This window comes from Panthera leo, chromosome D4, assembly GCF_018350215.1.
Source record: "Panthera leo isolate Ple1 chromosome D4, P.leo_Ple1_pat1.1, whole genome shotgun sequence".
NCBI classification, from domain to species: domain Eukaryota; kingdom Metazoa; phylum Chordata; class Mammalia; order Carnivora; family Felidae; genus Panthera; species Panthera leo.
This window is the reverse complement of record NC_056691.1, coordinates 69,770,809-69,786,769: the sequence shown is the minus strand read 5'-3', so window position 1 is coordinate 69,786,769 and position 15,961 is coordinate 69,770,809. Positions and strand designations below refer to the sequence as shown.

The 15,961-nt window shown below is 49.2% G+C and overlaps 1 protein-coding gene across 3 annotated transcripts in view; it reads left to right on the top strand.

Annotated features, from left to right (window-relative positions):
* Positions 1-14,706, top strand: part of EPB41L4B (erythrocyte membrane protein band 4.1 like 4B) — a 128,463-nt gene extending 113,757 nt beyond the window's left edge. For 2 of the 3 annotated variants that reach the window (XM_042912974.1, XM_042912972.1), the window contains exons 22-25: positions 2,089-2,166; positions 11,157-11,225; positions 13,527-13,672; positions 14,585-14,706. In XM_042912974.1, coding sequence (XP_042768908.1) covers positions 2,089-2,166; positions 11,157-11,225; positions 13,527-13,672; positions 14,585-14,654 — 363 coding nt within the window. In that variant the 3' untranslated portion in view covers positions 14,655-14,706. Of the gene's footprint in view, positions 1-2,088; positions 2,167-8,419; positions 8,537-11,156; positions 11,226-13,526; positions 13,673-14,584 lie in introns of all 3 variants that reach the window. The other variant, XM_042912976.1, reaches the window with a different exon arrangement.
* Positions 14,707-15,961: the final 1,255 nt, after the last annotated feature.

Genomic DNA, 15,961 nt, shown 5'->3' with positions numbered 1-15,961 from the left:
TAGAACTGTCCCCAAAAGATGACCTAACAGTTTATGAGACACAAATGGCGTAAGAAAGACCTTGTACATTGTACTTTAAGAGAAATGGGAGAGATTTTTGAGGGTGATTTTGATTTTAGAATATCATCCCTATATAATCCGTTACTGCACCGCAGAGATAGAAAACAAGAAATGTTTTTTGCCCCATAATGGAAAATCTGGAGGAGTGAAAACATAGGAGCATCCCCATCTCATTCCTTATATCAGATGGCCCATACAAATAGTTTAAAAATGGGAAATATTATTTTCTTCGTCAGTTTGAAATTTCGGGAAGTTGCCAGAAATGTGAATGGGCTGTGACAAGGCCTTGCTCAAGACATTTCTCTTGGTTTGCTCTGAGTGCCCCTTGGCTGCGGTCACTCTACAGCAAGTGGTCCAAACACATTCAAGCCTATTGTTCTACGAGTAGATGCCAAGTCAAAGGCTGCTTGGTCTGTGGACCCCACCGAGGAATGGTGGGTGCATGGGGTGGGGGCCCTGAAGGCAAGACCAGACCCCAGACTGTGCTTCCAGCTGCTCTGTTCACATGCCTCCTGGCTACTTGCAATGAGCTGTCACTCCACAGCCCTTGTTTCTCCAAGCCTCAGCTTCCTCCTCCTCCTCCTAAAAATGAGAAAAGATCTGCTTCCTTGCCCAGCTTATGGGCCAGTGTCCAGTCCAGTGGAGGTGACATCTGGGCAAACAGATCACGATTCCTGATAGCCTCTAAGTAACAGTGGGCCAGGCCACATCCTCCTTGACCAGGGCCAGGCATTTCTCAGCTCCCTTCCCAGGGTCTTTGGGATACTTTGTGGTCCTCAATAGGACAGGCTGCTCAGGCCGGGGACTCCGCAGTCAGTGGCTGGCCCGAGTGAGGCTCCCTCCTTTCCTGCAGATCAGCTCCTGGGTTCCCCTGTCTTGTGCAGAATCCCTGATATTGCTTTGTCCCAACTGTAGACACAGGTTCCTATCACAGATTCTTCACCGTGGTTAAAACCAAGCGAAAATATTTATGAAACAAAGGAGAATTCAGTGGGGATGTGGGTGGCATCTAACCAGAGGCCACAGGGCTCCCTCTCCTGGCCATCTCTCTCCTTAGGGCCCTGCTTGTGCCAAGTTGATGGGGTTTATTTTTTTTCTCACAAAGGGCCTCCAGGCCTCCCATGCTGCTGAGACCCTAGGACAGGAGGAAAAAAATGTTTTCCCAAAAACTGAACATGGTTTTCGGAGAATACCTCCCTCCCACCATAAAGATCTTCCTAATTATTACGCAGGCGAGGGTTTTCTTTAACTTCTTTTTTCTTTTATTTTTTTAATGTTCGTTCATTTTTTGGGAGAGAGAAAGAGAAACACACACACACACACACACACACACACACACACACACACACCTTGTGTGAGCAGGGGAAGAGCAGAGAGACAGGGAGACACAGAATCCGAAGCAGGCTCTGAGCCCTCAGCACAGATCCCCATGCAGGGCTTCAACCCATGAACCACGAGATCATGACCTGAGCCCAAGTGGGACGCCCAATGGGCTGAGCCACCCGGGTGCCCCATTTAAATTCTTTTTTAAAACGAACCCTGTGCCACACATGGGGCTTGAGCTCACAACCCTGCAACCCTGAGATCAGGAGTCCCATGCTCTACTGACTGAGCCAACCATGTACCCCCTGCGCCCATGAGTTTAGTTCCTTGAGGCCTTGACCCTCTTGATCCAGGATGGGGTCTTTGCTCTCTCTATATTCAAAGGACTGTTTGAAGCATCTCCCCCTCCAAAAGACCAAAGAGCACCGAAAGCACTTAAAGAGAAGTTGTTGGCACCTTTTAAAAGAAGGCAGTTCTCTAGCCTACATACTGTTTCTGCCCATTAAGGTTTCAGAAAACATGTGGGGTTTGGTCTCTCCTACTTGCACGCTGCTGGGCAAGGGAATGGTACAGAGGACTGGCAGAGTCATGGGCTCCGTGATGGGAGGGAGGGAGAGGAGGGAGAGGAAACTGTGTTTTCTGGTGAAATTCCCTTGTCCGTCTGGAGCCGGCACTAACCCAGCGATGTTTTGTGCGCCTTCCTAGAGTCCCTCTGACCGAGGAGGTGCCTTTACGTTGGAGCCAGGCGATCTCCTGATGGACTTCACGGAAGCTACTCCTCTGGTAAACCTCCCAGTGTGCTAAAACCAGAAAAGCCCCAGGCTTTAGAAACATCTTGATAGTGGGGCGGATGCATGGAGGTGGGCATTGCCACTGGAAAGACTCTTCCTCTTGTCCTGCTCACAGCCCGGAGCCTCGGGGATCAGCCTTCGTTCAGGGGTTCAGGGTTCGGGCGCATGGTTCCCTCTACCTCCCAGAGCCCTCCAGGGAGGTGGCGCTCCCTTTCTCCTGAGGGAGGCCACAGGGGTCCCGCCCGACCTGTCTGCTGCTGCCATAGCATGTAGGGCTCCTCGGTGCTTGGGTCTTGGCTTCTTGGCTTTTCCGGGGTCTGCTCCCTGCATGCCCACCATGGGGTATCTTTCGCTGCCGCTTCTAACAACGTGCTCCGGTCTGAAGCACGGGCTCCAGGCCTCCCCCCAGCATTCCAAGCCCCTCGTGCCTCCCTGCCGTCCTCTATCCCCTGCATACATGTCTCCCCTTAGGGATGGTCCTCATGGAACTCCTGCAGGTGAGAAACCCTGTCGGGGGAGAGAGCACTGGACTGGGAGTCATGCAGGCCAGATCTGGCTCCGGTCTCTGTTCCCTTCCTTAGGAGCCTCGTCATGGGATAGAGGATGCCATTGCTTCTCGTGTCTGCCTAAGAATATTCTAATGATCGCGTGAGAGAGAGCCCTTGACGACTGTAACAGCACCATAAATGTGTGTGACCTGTTGTTAGTAGTGTTAGATGACACAGGCAAACATGGAGGTACCCTCGGCTGGGCTCAGCCTGATACTCAAGTGTACTCGAGCATAAATCGTGGTCCACACGTGTGGAACGTGAGTCAAAATACCTCCTGAAAGCTCACTGCACACCTGGCTTGTGTGGGGCTCTGGGAGTGGACAGGGCAGCTAGAGGCTGGAGGGGAGTCGGGTTGATAAAGGGCCAGGATCGACAGGAGAGCCACGTAGGACATGCCAGGGGGAGAAGCCAGAAGTGAGAGTCACTCAGGACTGGCTCACTGGAGGAGAATATGGTGGAGAGGAAGGCTTTCCAGAAGGCTTTCAAGAGGAGGCAAATGAGGCAAAGTGCTGCCTAGGCCTTAGGAATGATCGCCGTGTCTGCCTCAGCTGGCACAAGGAAATCATTTGTGATTTAAACAGTTGTCCTTGTCATCTGGAGAGTTGGTACAGTCTGAGAGCTTCGAGTCAGCACGTTTGGATAAACAGCTGAGAACCGACAGTGGGCGAGACACCCTGGGGTCTGGGAACCTTTGGAGTTCCTTCCTTCCCATGTTGGAGAAAATGCAGCTGACTTACTGATGGCCTTCTTGTTAGACAGATTGTCACGATAGGGTAACCCAGAAGCAGGGCCTTCCCTCACCTCGTCCTCCCTTTGCACAGATGGGGAAATTGAGTCCCAGAGTAGGGTAATCACACAGGGACCGAGCTTGAGCCCGGCTGTTCCAGCTCCTTCTCTGGTGCCCTGTGCATCATTAGATTGGGCTAAGTCTGGCATCTGGATTTCAGGGACTTGCCACTTGGGAAAAGAACAATGCCTGGAAGAAGGGCTGTGTCTAAAGCGCTCCTCAGACTGAGACTGCAAACCCTCAGCTGGAGGGCAGCAAACCCCGGAAGGACCCGACAACCCCTGGGGCACGACCTGAGGGCTATGAAGGCAGAATGGGGAGAAAGCTAAGTTCCTAGACTCACATTGAAGAAAACATGCCAGGCAGGAGTAGAGGACAGTGGGGGAAGATCTCTCTCTGAGTTAGCCTCTTGAGCAACTTCCAGACTGCTGGAGCATGCTGCAATTAATGCCATAAGAGAGTCTATAGAAACGGCTACTGCTGTGAAACCCAGTGCCTAACCCTGTCTGGGGCCACTGAGAAAAAGAAGGCTTCATAGTGCTAGGGTTTTGAAGTATGAGTAGGAGTTTGCCAGATGGAAGTAATGGAGCAAAACAATCTATGCGGAGGGTACAGCATAAGCAAATACTGAGTATTTATTAAACATTCTGGCATATCTAAGAAGTTGAGGTATGTTACAAAAAAACATATTGTGGCTCGGACAGGAGTGATGAGATTCCCTTAAAAACCACTGTGTTGCAGATCCAACTGGTAGATCTACTTGCCTCATCTGTATCCTTTCTTTGACCATAATGGTCTGAGATTAGAAAGGAACCAGCATCTGCCAGGGACCCAGAGTTCCTCTGATCTGAGGCGCTAATGCCTACCAAGTGAGTGTCCAACCTCTGCTTGTACCCGTCTGGCAAAAGGGAGCTCAGTCCTTCTCCGAGCACACCTTGCTTCCGTCTCTGGGTTGCTCTGAGCTCCGAAACGGAGTGTGGGGTGCCGCACTGCCCTGGCACGGGGCAGCTGACGTCCTTTCGCTGCACCGAGACACGGCTGCCCGCGTCACAGCTAAAGTTTGCAGTGGATATGCGTTCTCAGGATGAAGTGTCCTTTGTGTAGCTTGTGTGGACTTGAGGTGTGCGTGCATGTCCACAGGGCACATTCCCACAGAAGGGGTGCGGAGGGCTGGTATTTTGATGTCAAGAGCCTGCTTCATTTGGGGCTTTCCTTGGCATTACTGGCTTTGATTTTACTTCACTTCAGAGTCCTGTCTCCACCAGTGCCGAAGGGTCCTAGAGAGGAAGGGGGACTCCGGCAGCCTGCTCCTCCTGTGTGGACCTTTCCCCTCCACCTCCTCCCTCTGCTCCTCCCAGGATCATAGAAATAGAAGCAGTAGTCCCTTCTGTCCTTGTGGAGGTGTCTCTGCCCCAGAGGATAGTGGAGGAGAGCCTGGATTTAGGGTCTGGGGCCAGATGAGACTCCTAAAGCTACATTACTACCCTGGTTCCGTGGGCCAGAGCTAGAGGAACAAGAGAGAGAGAGAGAGCCGGGACCAGAGTCTCTTGCCTTCATCCAGCGTGGTCCCACCTAGACGTTATCCGCGCTAGTTTAACCCTTATGGCTCCAACCCTGATGATCCAGTCTCTGTGTGGGGTGATTTCCAAAGAAGCAGAGTCCAAACAGCTGAGAATAATAACAAGTTTCAGTCTTTAACTGGCATCTCTCAAGATCCAAGATTAAATTATCACCTCCCTGGTAACACTTCTCAAATCACAACTTGCTTCCTTCTTAATTCTCTTGCACCCTGTGCGACTCCAAGGATTTTCATCCCCATACTCTCCAAAAAAAAAAAAAAAAAACCACATTCTTTCCAGCATCACTCCTGCAACACTCTTTTCCCATATCTTTTCTGCTCCAGTGCCCACTCTTTTATTATCTAGTTCAGTTTAGCAACATCAGCCTGTTGCTAAACCTACAACCTGTGCAGCTGTGGCCTGCCCATTGCCGGAATCTGCATCCCAGATCTGGCAGTCAGGTTGGGGTTTCTGCCTGGGGCAGAAGAGGTGGGTGGGGCAAGAGGGGTGGGGGAGGGACGAAGGCAAGCAAGTGAAGGCAACACCCACTGTTCATTTGGTACCCTCCTTTGGGAGGTGAGTGTGGGCACATCCACAGGGTACGGGTGTCAGCAGAGTGGAAGGACGGGGCATTTACATATCAATCGTGTCCCCCACCCCAGGTCTAGCATGCGAGCTTCTTTCCTCTGGTGACACACACCATGAGCACCTATGCCTTCTGTGTTCCCAATGCTTTCTCTTTGGGGCTTGTCCCTCCCCGATCCCTGTACTTCATGAACCACTCACCCAGCTGCAAAGCAGCGACAGTCACAACCCAGGTCTGTTCTGGGCCAGAGAATATTAGTCAAGAGTTCATGTGCCAGGGAGGAGACTGGCCTGGTCAAAGGAACGTTCTGTAGGACCAAAAAAAAAAAAAAAAAAAAAAAAAAGGCCTGTGTTGGGTGTCAGAAGAACTGGCTTTCCATCAGTCTGAACAGCCTCGTTTGTATTTTGAACCTCGTTCTATCAGGAGGGCTGAAGCTTGATCCGAAGTCAAATCAGGGTGCCTGTTCCATGTTCCTGGGGATTCATCTGTCTTCTCCAGGGCACAGGGAGATGGAGGGAAGTCTATTTAGGTTGTGATGTCATCTGTTTGCTGATACATCTGGGGCACTCCCTGCTTCCCTCATGCCCCTTTTGGTGGGTGGGAGTCGTGGTCCTGCTGGCATGAGAATCTCTACCTGTTGGACATACCACACAGCCATTCTGTCCCAGCTCTACCTGGGCAGAGGGACACTTGTCCCCCTCTGCTCTTTAATCCCTGTTCCCTGGCCTCCACCTGTGGAGCTCAGGCCCCTCTGGTCAGACTTCCTAATGTCTACCGCTCGTCACTTTGCCTCCGACTTTTCTCTCTAGTCCTCAAACTGGCAACCTCTTTTCTTATCTGGATGATGAAGAAGCCTTCCACATTTTCATCTTCATTTGTCTATGCCAAAAATCTTTCTGTTCCCCAAAGAGTCAGATTTTAAGACTCAAAAGCCAAGTAGCTTAGAAGAACCTAGCTGCTTGAATGTGGAAAAAACCCAAGGAGGAGAGGAAATGCCGGGAGGAAAAAAAAAATAAAATGTTATTTCAAAATAGTATCCTATTACACATGTTCTCTTATTTCCTGCTCATTTACTAACAGATGCTTACGTAGAAAGGTCAGAAATGTTTGTGGGATGGCTCAACATTCCTTTACTATAAAAGTCCAATGTCAGGCAAAGCCTTGTCATTCATCACCACCTTCAGCTGAGACACTAGTGGCTGGTACACATTTTGGCATTTGGCAGCATATCCATGTTTGTTGATCATTTATGCCAGCTTTTATTTTCTTCAAAAAGCACACCTGAGTGCCTGCGTATCTGCAGAGGCAAAAGCCCTGTGGCCTGGGGTCCCTGGAAGTTGGTTCTGCTTGGGACAGTGTTGAGTACTGAGGCTGGGGGACGGGAATGGAGCCCACCGCACTCAAGTCTCAAATCCCATCTTGTGGAGGGGAGGGTTCATGCTGAGGACAGGAGAGAGCAGTGGAGGGATTCTCAGCAGGCTGCTGAAACTTGACCGTAAATTGCTACTATGGACTCACTTGTTTCTGAAGAATGGATACGGAAACAATCAACAAGAGGGTCTAGAACCACGGCTTCAGACTTTGCAGGTGCAATTTTTCTGCATCTCCAAATTTGAATAGTAAACAAGGCTGTTGCGAGGTAATGGTTGTAAAGGCCCCTTTGGAAATTGCCCAGGACCGCACACATGTAAAGAGGTCGGAATCAGATCGATTTGGAGACAGAAAAAGGTGCCTGCAATTTTCTTGACCGTGTTTGAGTGAAACTTACCCAGAGACTGTACTTCGTTGATTACGGCAGGATTTACAACTATTTAAGGAAGCTCTCTTGAACTAAAAGGCGTGTGTATTTATGCTCTGGATTAAATGGTCCCTCCCTGCAACACACACTAACCCGGTCAGCGGCCCCCTCTCCTAGCATCAGAGCATCGTCTCTTCACCCTCCTCATCTTCACCGGTACAAGCTGTTGGACCTCTGCTGGTGCATGGCACTACTTAGGGCTGGGGTGGGGAACCCAGTACCCCAAGCGATGTGGCATTTTCTCACAATGCTTGGTATCTTCTGGCTACAGCAACAAGGTGCCTCGGTGGTGATACAAGGTGTCATGGCCTGGGCCATGGGTGTGGGAGCGGGGGTGGCCAGGGCCATTATGTTTTCTGAACATAGATAACAAAAAGCCATGACAGAGTAAATCCCAAAGTCCGTGTTCCTCCTTGCTGATGTATGTCTTTCCCAGAAACACTCTGTTGGACACCTGCTAATCATACCATAAGGTGGGCCCTTACTTAGCAGGGTGCAGGAGGCCACCAGGCATGGAAGGCCAACACGCTCAAGTGTGTGGCCATTCCTCATACTGCTTGCACGGCCAGCATCACTAATTCATCGCGGCTCTCTTTCTGGCTTGGCCTGGCCAGTGCTGCAGGGAGCCACTGCCAGACCCGCGCAGTTGGCACAGGAGATGGCCCCTGCCTGCCAACCCCGGGAATGGGGTTTTGATGGGTTGTTCTGCTTGGATAGTGGAGAAAACAGATGAGAGCCAGGGAGGAGGAGAGAAGGTGGGGAGACGAGGGAGGAGGGGGGCCTAAAAGCCAGCTGGCCAGGGGCTAGAAGCAGGCTCGGGCGAGGCTGGCTCCAGAGCAGTCTGGAGTTGACAGATCCTTCTTGCACTGTACTGTCTTTCTCTCCTTCCCCTCCCTTATCTTCTCTGCCTCCTCCCCTTCTCTCACCACCTCCTCTTCCCCTTCTTTCCCCTCCTCGCGAGCAGGCAGAGCCCGCCAGCGCCCCCCACTGTGCCCACTCTCGCTGTTCTCCTCCACTCTCTCCCCCCATGAAGGAAGAGACCACTGGAGTTTGCATGCACCCTCCAATCAAAACGAGGCTGGTAGGTACCCTGGCAGGGAGAGGGGCCTGGCCAGGAGAGGTGAGGCGGGCAGGAGCCACCAGGCGGCCACCCCACGGGAGTGCATGAGCACTAGACCTTCCGGAAGGGCCCGGCTGACAGGTGCTCTGACTCCAGGATGGATACATAGTTTGACCAAATTAGGACACATGGCTGCTGGCCTGCCCTGTGTCTCTAGGTCTCAAGAACCAGGAGTTCATTTTCATAAAGCTTTGATAAGCCTAGATGAGAAAAACCTTAGTTGCATTTCTATTGAAAATAAAAACTTTTTTTTAAACTTGTCTTTTCCTGCTATTTTTCAAGATAACAGGATGTCACATACCAACCTGAAAGGAAACACCCATATCCCCAACCTAGCACATTTTTTTTCATTCTTACATGTTTCCTTCTAGTATTTATTCATGTCCATTCACAATTTTAGAATGTTAAGTCATAGTATCCATATCATCTCCTGTTTTTCCCTTTTCTATTAATGTTGGATTGTTTCTCCTTGTTCTTGTTGCCACATTGTATATGACTGTGTATATTCCATCCAGGGACTGGCCTACCATTCACCTAACACATTCTTACTGCAGGACTGTGCTTTGTTTCCAGTTTGTTGCTGTTCGAGGGAACACAAAAAGCTGTTGCATCAGGCTGGACCCTGCTGGGTTCAATACTGTGACCTTGGCTTTGCTCCCTTTCTAAAGTGATTCTACCAAGAGACAGCACCACCAGAAGAGGGAATATACTTTGCCACAGCTGAGCAACACAGAGTGTAACTGTTGGGATAGATTTTTTTTTCTTAGAGAAGATGTAAGATAATTCTTTAAAGCTGCCAATGTTCACGTTTCTTTAATAGCAGTAATATGCCTCTTTTCCGTTTTACTTCATGATGGTCTGAGAGTCTTATCCGTATGCAGCTTTTCACTTTGCTAGTGGTCTCAGAACACATGCTGCACCACTAGGCCTGGGAGGAGAATGCACCACGGGGCTTCCCCTGGGTCCTCTCGCCGTGCCGCTGGCAGCCGCTACTGACAATTTGAGTTGACACCTAAGTATTTTCTTTTTTTTTTTTTTTTATGTTTATGTATTTATTCTTGAGAGAGAACACGAGCAGGGGAGGGGCAGAGAGAGAGGGAGAGAGAGAGAATCCCAAGCAGGCTCCGTGCTGTCAGCGCAGAACCCAATGTGGGGGCTCGAACTCACAAACCGCGAGATCATGACCTGAGCTGAAGTCTAGTCAGACGCTTAACCAACTGAGCCGCTCAGGCTCTCTGACTCCTGATTAACCAACTGAGCCGCTCAGACTCTCTGACTCCTGAATCTTAAGGCAGTTTGGGACCCATCCTGGGAATTTTGAGATGTTTAAAGAGGCCAGAGAGAGTTTAGGGAAGGGGAGCCGGCGTGGACTGGACATCTCCGTGCACACAGCAGAGACATGGTCATTCGCAGATTGGTTGAGAAGTACTCCACTCATTCAGAACCCCTCCGCAGATCTGAGCATGTTCTGATGTGCTCTTGCTCAGCCCTACTTTAACCCCCGTCAGAGTGACTCAAGGCCATCAGGTAGCTACCCCAAGGCCCACAGACCAGCTCCTGGGAGAGACGTAAAAGCACCTGCCCAGGGGCAGTGGTGGCCTCAGTGTCCTGACTGCAGCTCTCTGGTGGCAGGTGGCACAGCGAGCATTCACCGGCAGGGAGGCAGGCAGTTTCTGTGCCCTGGGGGCTGCAGGCAGAGCCAATACCAGAGTCGTCAGGCCCCTGGGCCTGCTGGCAGTCCTCTAGGCCAGTAGAAAGAAATAAGCACACTCCACATCCCCCAGGGCCCCCAGGAGGCCAAAGACAAAATGACCGAAGGGGAAGGAATGGGAGCAAAGGCTCTTTTTGGCCACGCACTGCCGCCTGTTCAGGCTGGTGCCTCCACTCTGTCTCAGACCAGCTCTGTGCTGCAGCCTTCCCCCCGCACTGGGCACTTCTGAGCACAGTGCCTTTTAATCCCCAAAGGCCACGGTGGCAGGATTCGCACGTTCTTCCAGGGGTTTCTCCACAGTTTTCCTCTGTGGCCACAACTTCTAGGGAGTCCAGCAACTACAGGGAATACCTTCAGGCCTAATTAGTGCGAGCCTCCTGGTGCCCTGTCTGCTCTCATAGACTGTGTCCCAGGATGTGGCCTGTAGCAGCTCCTAGTCCATGGCCCACAGCTGGGGGGCGGCGGGGGGGGGGGGGGACCATCAGCAACCAGGCAGCTCTGCCTGCCTCGTTACACACCCTGGTCATGGCCTTTTATGGATCAGGCCATACATAGGGCTCAGCATGCCTGGGAGGCCCACACAGCCTCCAGGGAAAGGAGTTCCAGGGCAAGGTAAGCGTGGGGAGCCCTACAAACATGAGACTGCATCCCTGCTGGGTCCCGGCCCCAACAGTGCAATGGCCCAGTACAGATACAACCACTGGCCAAAAGGCCTCCGGGACCTTCTGTGTGTTTCCTTAGACAAGCCGTGCGGGCTCTGCGTATGTTCCCCTGAACCCTTCAGTTTGGTGTTAAAAGTGCACCCCCAAAGACTTCAGAACTCTCTTTTCTAATCGGTAAGCAACCCTCTTGTCTTTCTCTTTTTTGAAGATAAAAACGTTCCCGGCTGATCCAGTGACCCCGTTTCCTGATGCTTTCATTACAGGGCCACAGTTCGCCGTAAGTAGATTCAGAAAACAGGTCTGTGTTTTAAAATGTGTTCCCGCGTGGCATGCTTTTCTGAGGAATGCCAGACAATGACGTCGACAGCTTCTTCTAATCCTATGAACTCTGTCAGGCTGGGAAGGAGTGGGGTTTGGGGTCTACATCTTTTCGTTGTCTTAAGTTATTCGATGCTTACTTATGAGCATCACATAAGTAAAACTGACCATTCCAAAGTGACATGTAGTACATCGAGTACATTTAGGGTCACGCAACTACGACTTCTAGTTCCAAAACATTTTTATCACCCCTGGAGGAAACCTCATTCCCGTGACGCAATCACTCTCCCGTTTCCCCCCACCCCCCCAGCCCCTGGCAATCACCAATCTGCCTTCTGTCTCTATGCATTTCCCTAGTGCGGATATTTCACATAAATGGAATCATGTAATATGTGACCTTTTGTGCTTCTTTCACTGAGCATTGTGTTTTTGAGGCTCATGCACATTGTAGGGTGTATCAGCACTTCATTTCTTTTTATGGCAGAGTAATGTTCCATTCTGTGTATATACCCCAGTGTGTTGCTTCCTTCATTCACTGATGGGTGTGTGGCTGTTGTGAACAGTGCCGCTGTGAACATGTGTGTACGTGGATTTGTTTGAGTTCCTGTTTCCCATTCTTTCGGCTTGGATCTACATCTTGATAATGGTGTGATCTTAGGTAAGTCACTTCGCCACTCTCAGCACCAATCTCCTCTTATTCTGAGCAGAAATAGTAATACGAACATCCTCCTTGTGTCTGCTTCAGGAAGGATCAAAAGCGATCAAGAACCTGGCAGAACATTCCCAGCCACAGAATGTCCCACAGGTTGTTTCCCAAGGGTGGAGAGGCAGGGGTATCGTTAATGAGAGCAGGTCGTCCTTGACAACTGGCTTCAGGCCCCCCACCGCCCTTTGCATCATCAGCTTATTTAAGCTCTGAAAGTTGTCGAAATACTCTGAATCATTTAAACGTTGTAGTTTCCTCACTGGCAAAGTGATTGAGTTTGATGAGTTTCAGGGTTCTTTTCAGCTGCAAGTCTTTTCTTTAAATGAAAGCTTCTGCAGAACTCACTCTGTAACAAGTGGCTGCATGGAGCAGAAGTGGGGAGTCTAAGATCACCTCCTGTTTCCCCTCACCGTCTCCTCCTTCCAGGGATCAGCGTGTGTAATTCCTAGAACTGAGTGACCCCTGAGGCTCCTTCCAGAGGCTTTCTGGCCAGCCCGGAGGATCTGCGGGGTGGCCTAGGGGTAGCCAAAAGTGCAGTCTCGTGAGCTAGGTGATGGTCACAACCAGAGGTGGCTTTAGCCACATGGAGAGGGAGGAAGTGGCTGGTGTAGCTTTCAGAAGTTGAACAGAGGTAAGAAGGCGTCCAGCAGTCCAGGCTGAGGCAAAAACAGGTTCCTAGAATAATGCATTTCTAAAGTCACGAACAGCTTCCAGCACCTGCCTTGTAGGAACCAGAGGGCCTGAGACACAGGGGCTGGGCCAGGCTGTTAAATGCTACCACCCCTACGTTCATCCGGCCCCTGCAGTTTCACTGGGCACCGCTCCCCAGCCGGAAGCTCCGCCTCCACTCCCCTCAGCTGGCCCGTGGGTGCGGGGCCCTCTGGCCTCCTGCCCAGCCTTGGCAGTGCTGTGAGACACCCAGGGAAGCCCTTCCTGAAAACCCAGGGGCCAAGATGCAGCAGGAAGCCAATGCCAGAAGTCACACCGGGGCTTTTAAGAGTGGCTCGAGGGCAGCAATTTTACCAAGATTCAAGATAATACTGGTGCAGCTAGTCTGGGGAACCATACTTCGGGAAGCACTGCTACAGTGGTGAAAAACACCAATTATGCAGTCAGCTAATCCTGGTTCTTAACGCTTACTGTGTGACCTTGGGAAAATTACCTAACCTCTCTGAGACTTACTTTTCTTGTCCATAAAATCAATTTTAAGGTATGCGTTTTTTCACCTTTTAAATCTCTGAAGTCAGAAAATTCATTACGTTAGTGGGCGTGGTAAGTTTGGCCATATTTTTCGTCCTCTGTGGCACATGCAAAAATGGGGGTTCTTACAATTGATGGTGTCTAGTGTGATGAAATTGACCTCTGCTTTAAGAGTTGCCAAGAGGTCATATATGTAAAATGACTGGCCCAAAATAAAATCATTAAGTGGTAATTGATTTTAGCTATTATTAAAAAATATATCAGCAACTGTGTGGTAAGACTTAGGGAGTAGCTGACAGTATAAAAATGGAACCCACGTTGAGATTGATTTCCTCTTTTCTGTTTCCTTGACAGGCAGACTTTAGAGACAGTAAGTTACAGTGCTGTCCTGGCCAGTCTTCCCCACTGATTCCATCAGTGACCCTGAGGCCTTTGACAGAGACCGTCTCCACCGTGCAGACCATCTACACCACGCGGAAGCCTGTTTCTCTGGCAGCCAGGTGAGTCACCGGCAAGTAACTCTGGTGACAGGGAGAGCAGGCACAGGCTCCAGTTTCATTGTGTTTTTGACATCAACAAGCCTCTTATTTATTCTTTCATTCATTTATTCTGTGAGTATTTATTGAACCATCTACAAAGGCTAGATAGTATTCTAGACCCTAGGGATGTATAGTGAGCAAAACAGATAAAAGTCCTACCTTTATGGAGTTCAAAAATTAGTGTTGGGGGAGGTGAGACAGAGGTTAAATAAATATGTGTGTGTGTGTGTGTGTGTGTGTGTGTGTGTGTGTGTGCACGCGCTCACGTGAGAGAGAGAGAGATGACAAGCTAGGGAGGAAAATGAAACCAACAAGGGCAATGGGGCATTCTGGGATGGCCTCATTGAGGTGGTTTTTAAGCAGAGACCTGAAGGTGGGAAGGGAGAAGTCTTCAGCTATTTGGGGAAAGAGTAATAATCATCACAGGGAGCAGCCAATGCTAAGGCTTCTAAAATGGAATATGCCCAGAATGGTTAAGGAAGAGTGAGGGGGTAGTGCAGCCAGAGAAGAATGAATGACAGGACCCTGGACATCTTCCCATTCATTCAGAAGACCTTTTCTGAGAGACTGCTATGTACGAAGTCCTTGAGCTGGGCTTTGGGGCTAGGCTCTGGGGATTCAGAGATAAATGACATGTATGGTCAGTCTGCTGGTGAGCAGTGTCCTGAAGAACTCTCAGTCTGGTGGGGGAAACCAGGAGGCAGCCGGACAATTTCAGGTCATTGTAACCCTAGCAGCTGTCAGGGGTCCTTAAGGGGCCTGAGAGTTGAGAACCGAGGTCAGGAAAGAAGATGGGGGAGATGCATTTCAGCTGAATCTGTTTTTGTCATTTTTTAGCGTAATCTCATGATTTTGTCACCTGCTCTTCTTCAGTGCAGAGACGCTCCGGCAGGAACTGGAAAGAGAGAAAATGATGAAAAGACTATTGATGACCGAACTGTGAAATTCTCCCCTTGTTGCCTGGAGGATGGCATGGTGCCTTCTGTCCGTTTTCTTTCTTCGGGCTTTGTGTGCTCACTCCAGCACAACACACAGATGTGTGCTCTGTTCACCAGGTCTCCGTGGCTGGTTGAAGCCAACTTCCGGCTTGACTTTATTGGAGAAGTTCTTTTCTGTCTTCTGAGTATTAGAGTTTTTCTGCTACTCAGTATAGTTGGGGCGGGATTTGGTAAGCCTAGGAGAAGAAAGATGGGGAAATGGGATTCCTTTTTAGTACTACCTGTGTGTATATATTGATAACCACAGGGGGTTAATATGGCACGGAATCCTTTGCTATCAGTCCCAACCATGATTTTGTATGATTGAAACTTGGACCAAGCTTTGACTGTTTGTTAAAGAGTCATTTTTAATGAGAGAATAATTCTTTACTGCTGGTTTTTCATTTACACTGGTAATTATACAGATATTATGAAGTCCTTAACACTCATTTTTATTCAGACATGAATCGATGAACTAAAAAAAAAAAAAAGTTGTGACCACCAGGACTGAAGCACTGTCAGCGAAATCTGAAATATAATTTAAATTGTGGGTTTGTTGGATACGATATTATTTGGGATAAACAGAACTTTTCACTAAGCCCAAAGTAGGAAATTATAGCTTAAATTGTCTAAAAATCCTTTACAAAGATAAGGTGGTTCAATACCAAGATTCATTTGGGTGTTCCATAAAGGAAAATTATTTCTAAAGTTGATCAATTCTTGTCCTGTTGATAGAACCTTGGCCAGATGACACTTTGCTGTCTTTTTATATAGTTTCAAGAAATGTGTTTTTAAATTTTTATTATGCACTTGAACAACTTTGCAGGAATAAAGGCACCCCCTAACCACAAACTAGCCCTCTAAATTGTTGCCCAAGCTCCCAATGAATATGCACACGTTTTTTCATAGTTGTGATCAGTGTGTACATACTCTTTGGTTGTATTTCCCCACCTAACACATATCTTCCCTTTTTAACACAGATCCTGCTCTCACCAATTTAAATGTCTCTATATCTACATAACATGGTTAACCTCACTTATCCCCATTATCAGATATTTGAGTTCTATCCACTTTTTCACTCTTATAAATAGTGCTGCTATGAATGCCTTTGTAAAAGATGCTCCTTACTTTGGATTCTTCCCTGGGGAATATCTCCAAAGAGGGCTTACAAGGTCAAAGAGCATGAAATACTTTATAGCTCTTGTTTCATATTGCCAGATTGCTTTCTAGAAAGATCCAATCTCTGGGTTGGAAGGACCTTAAAGGTCATTAG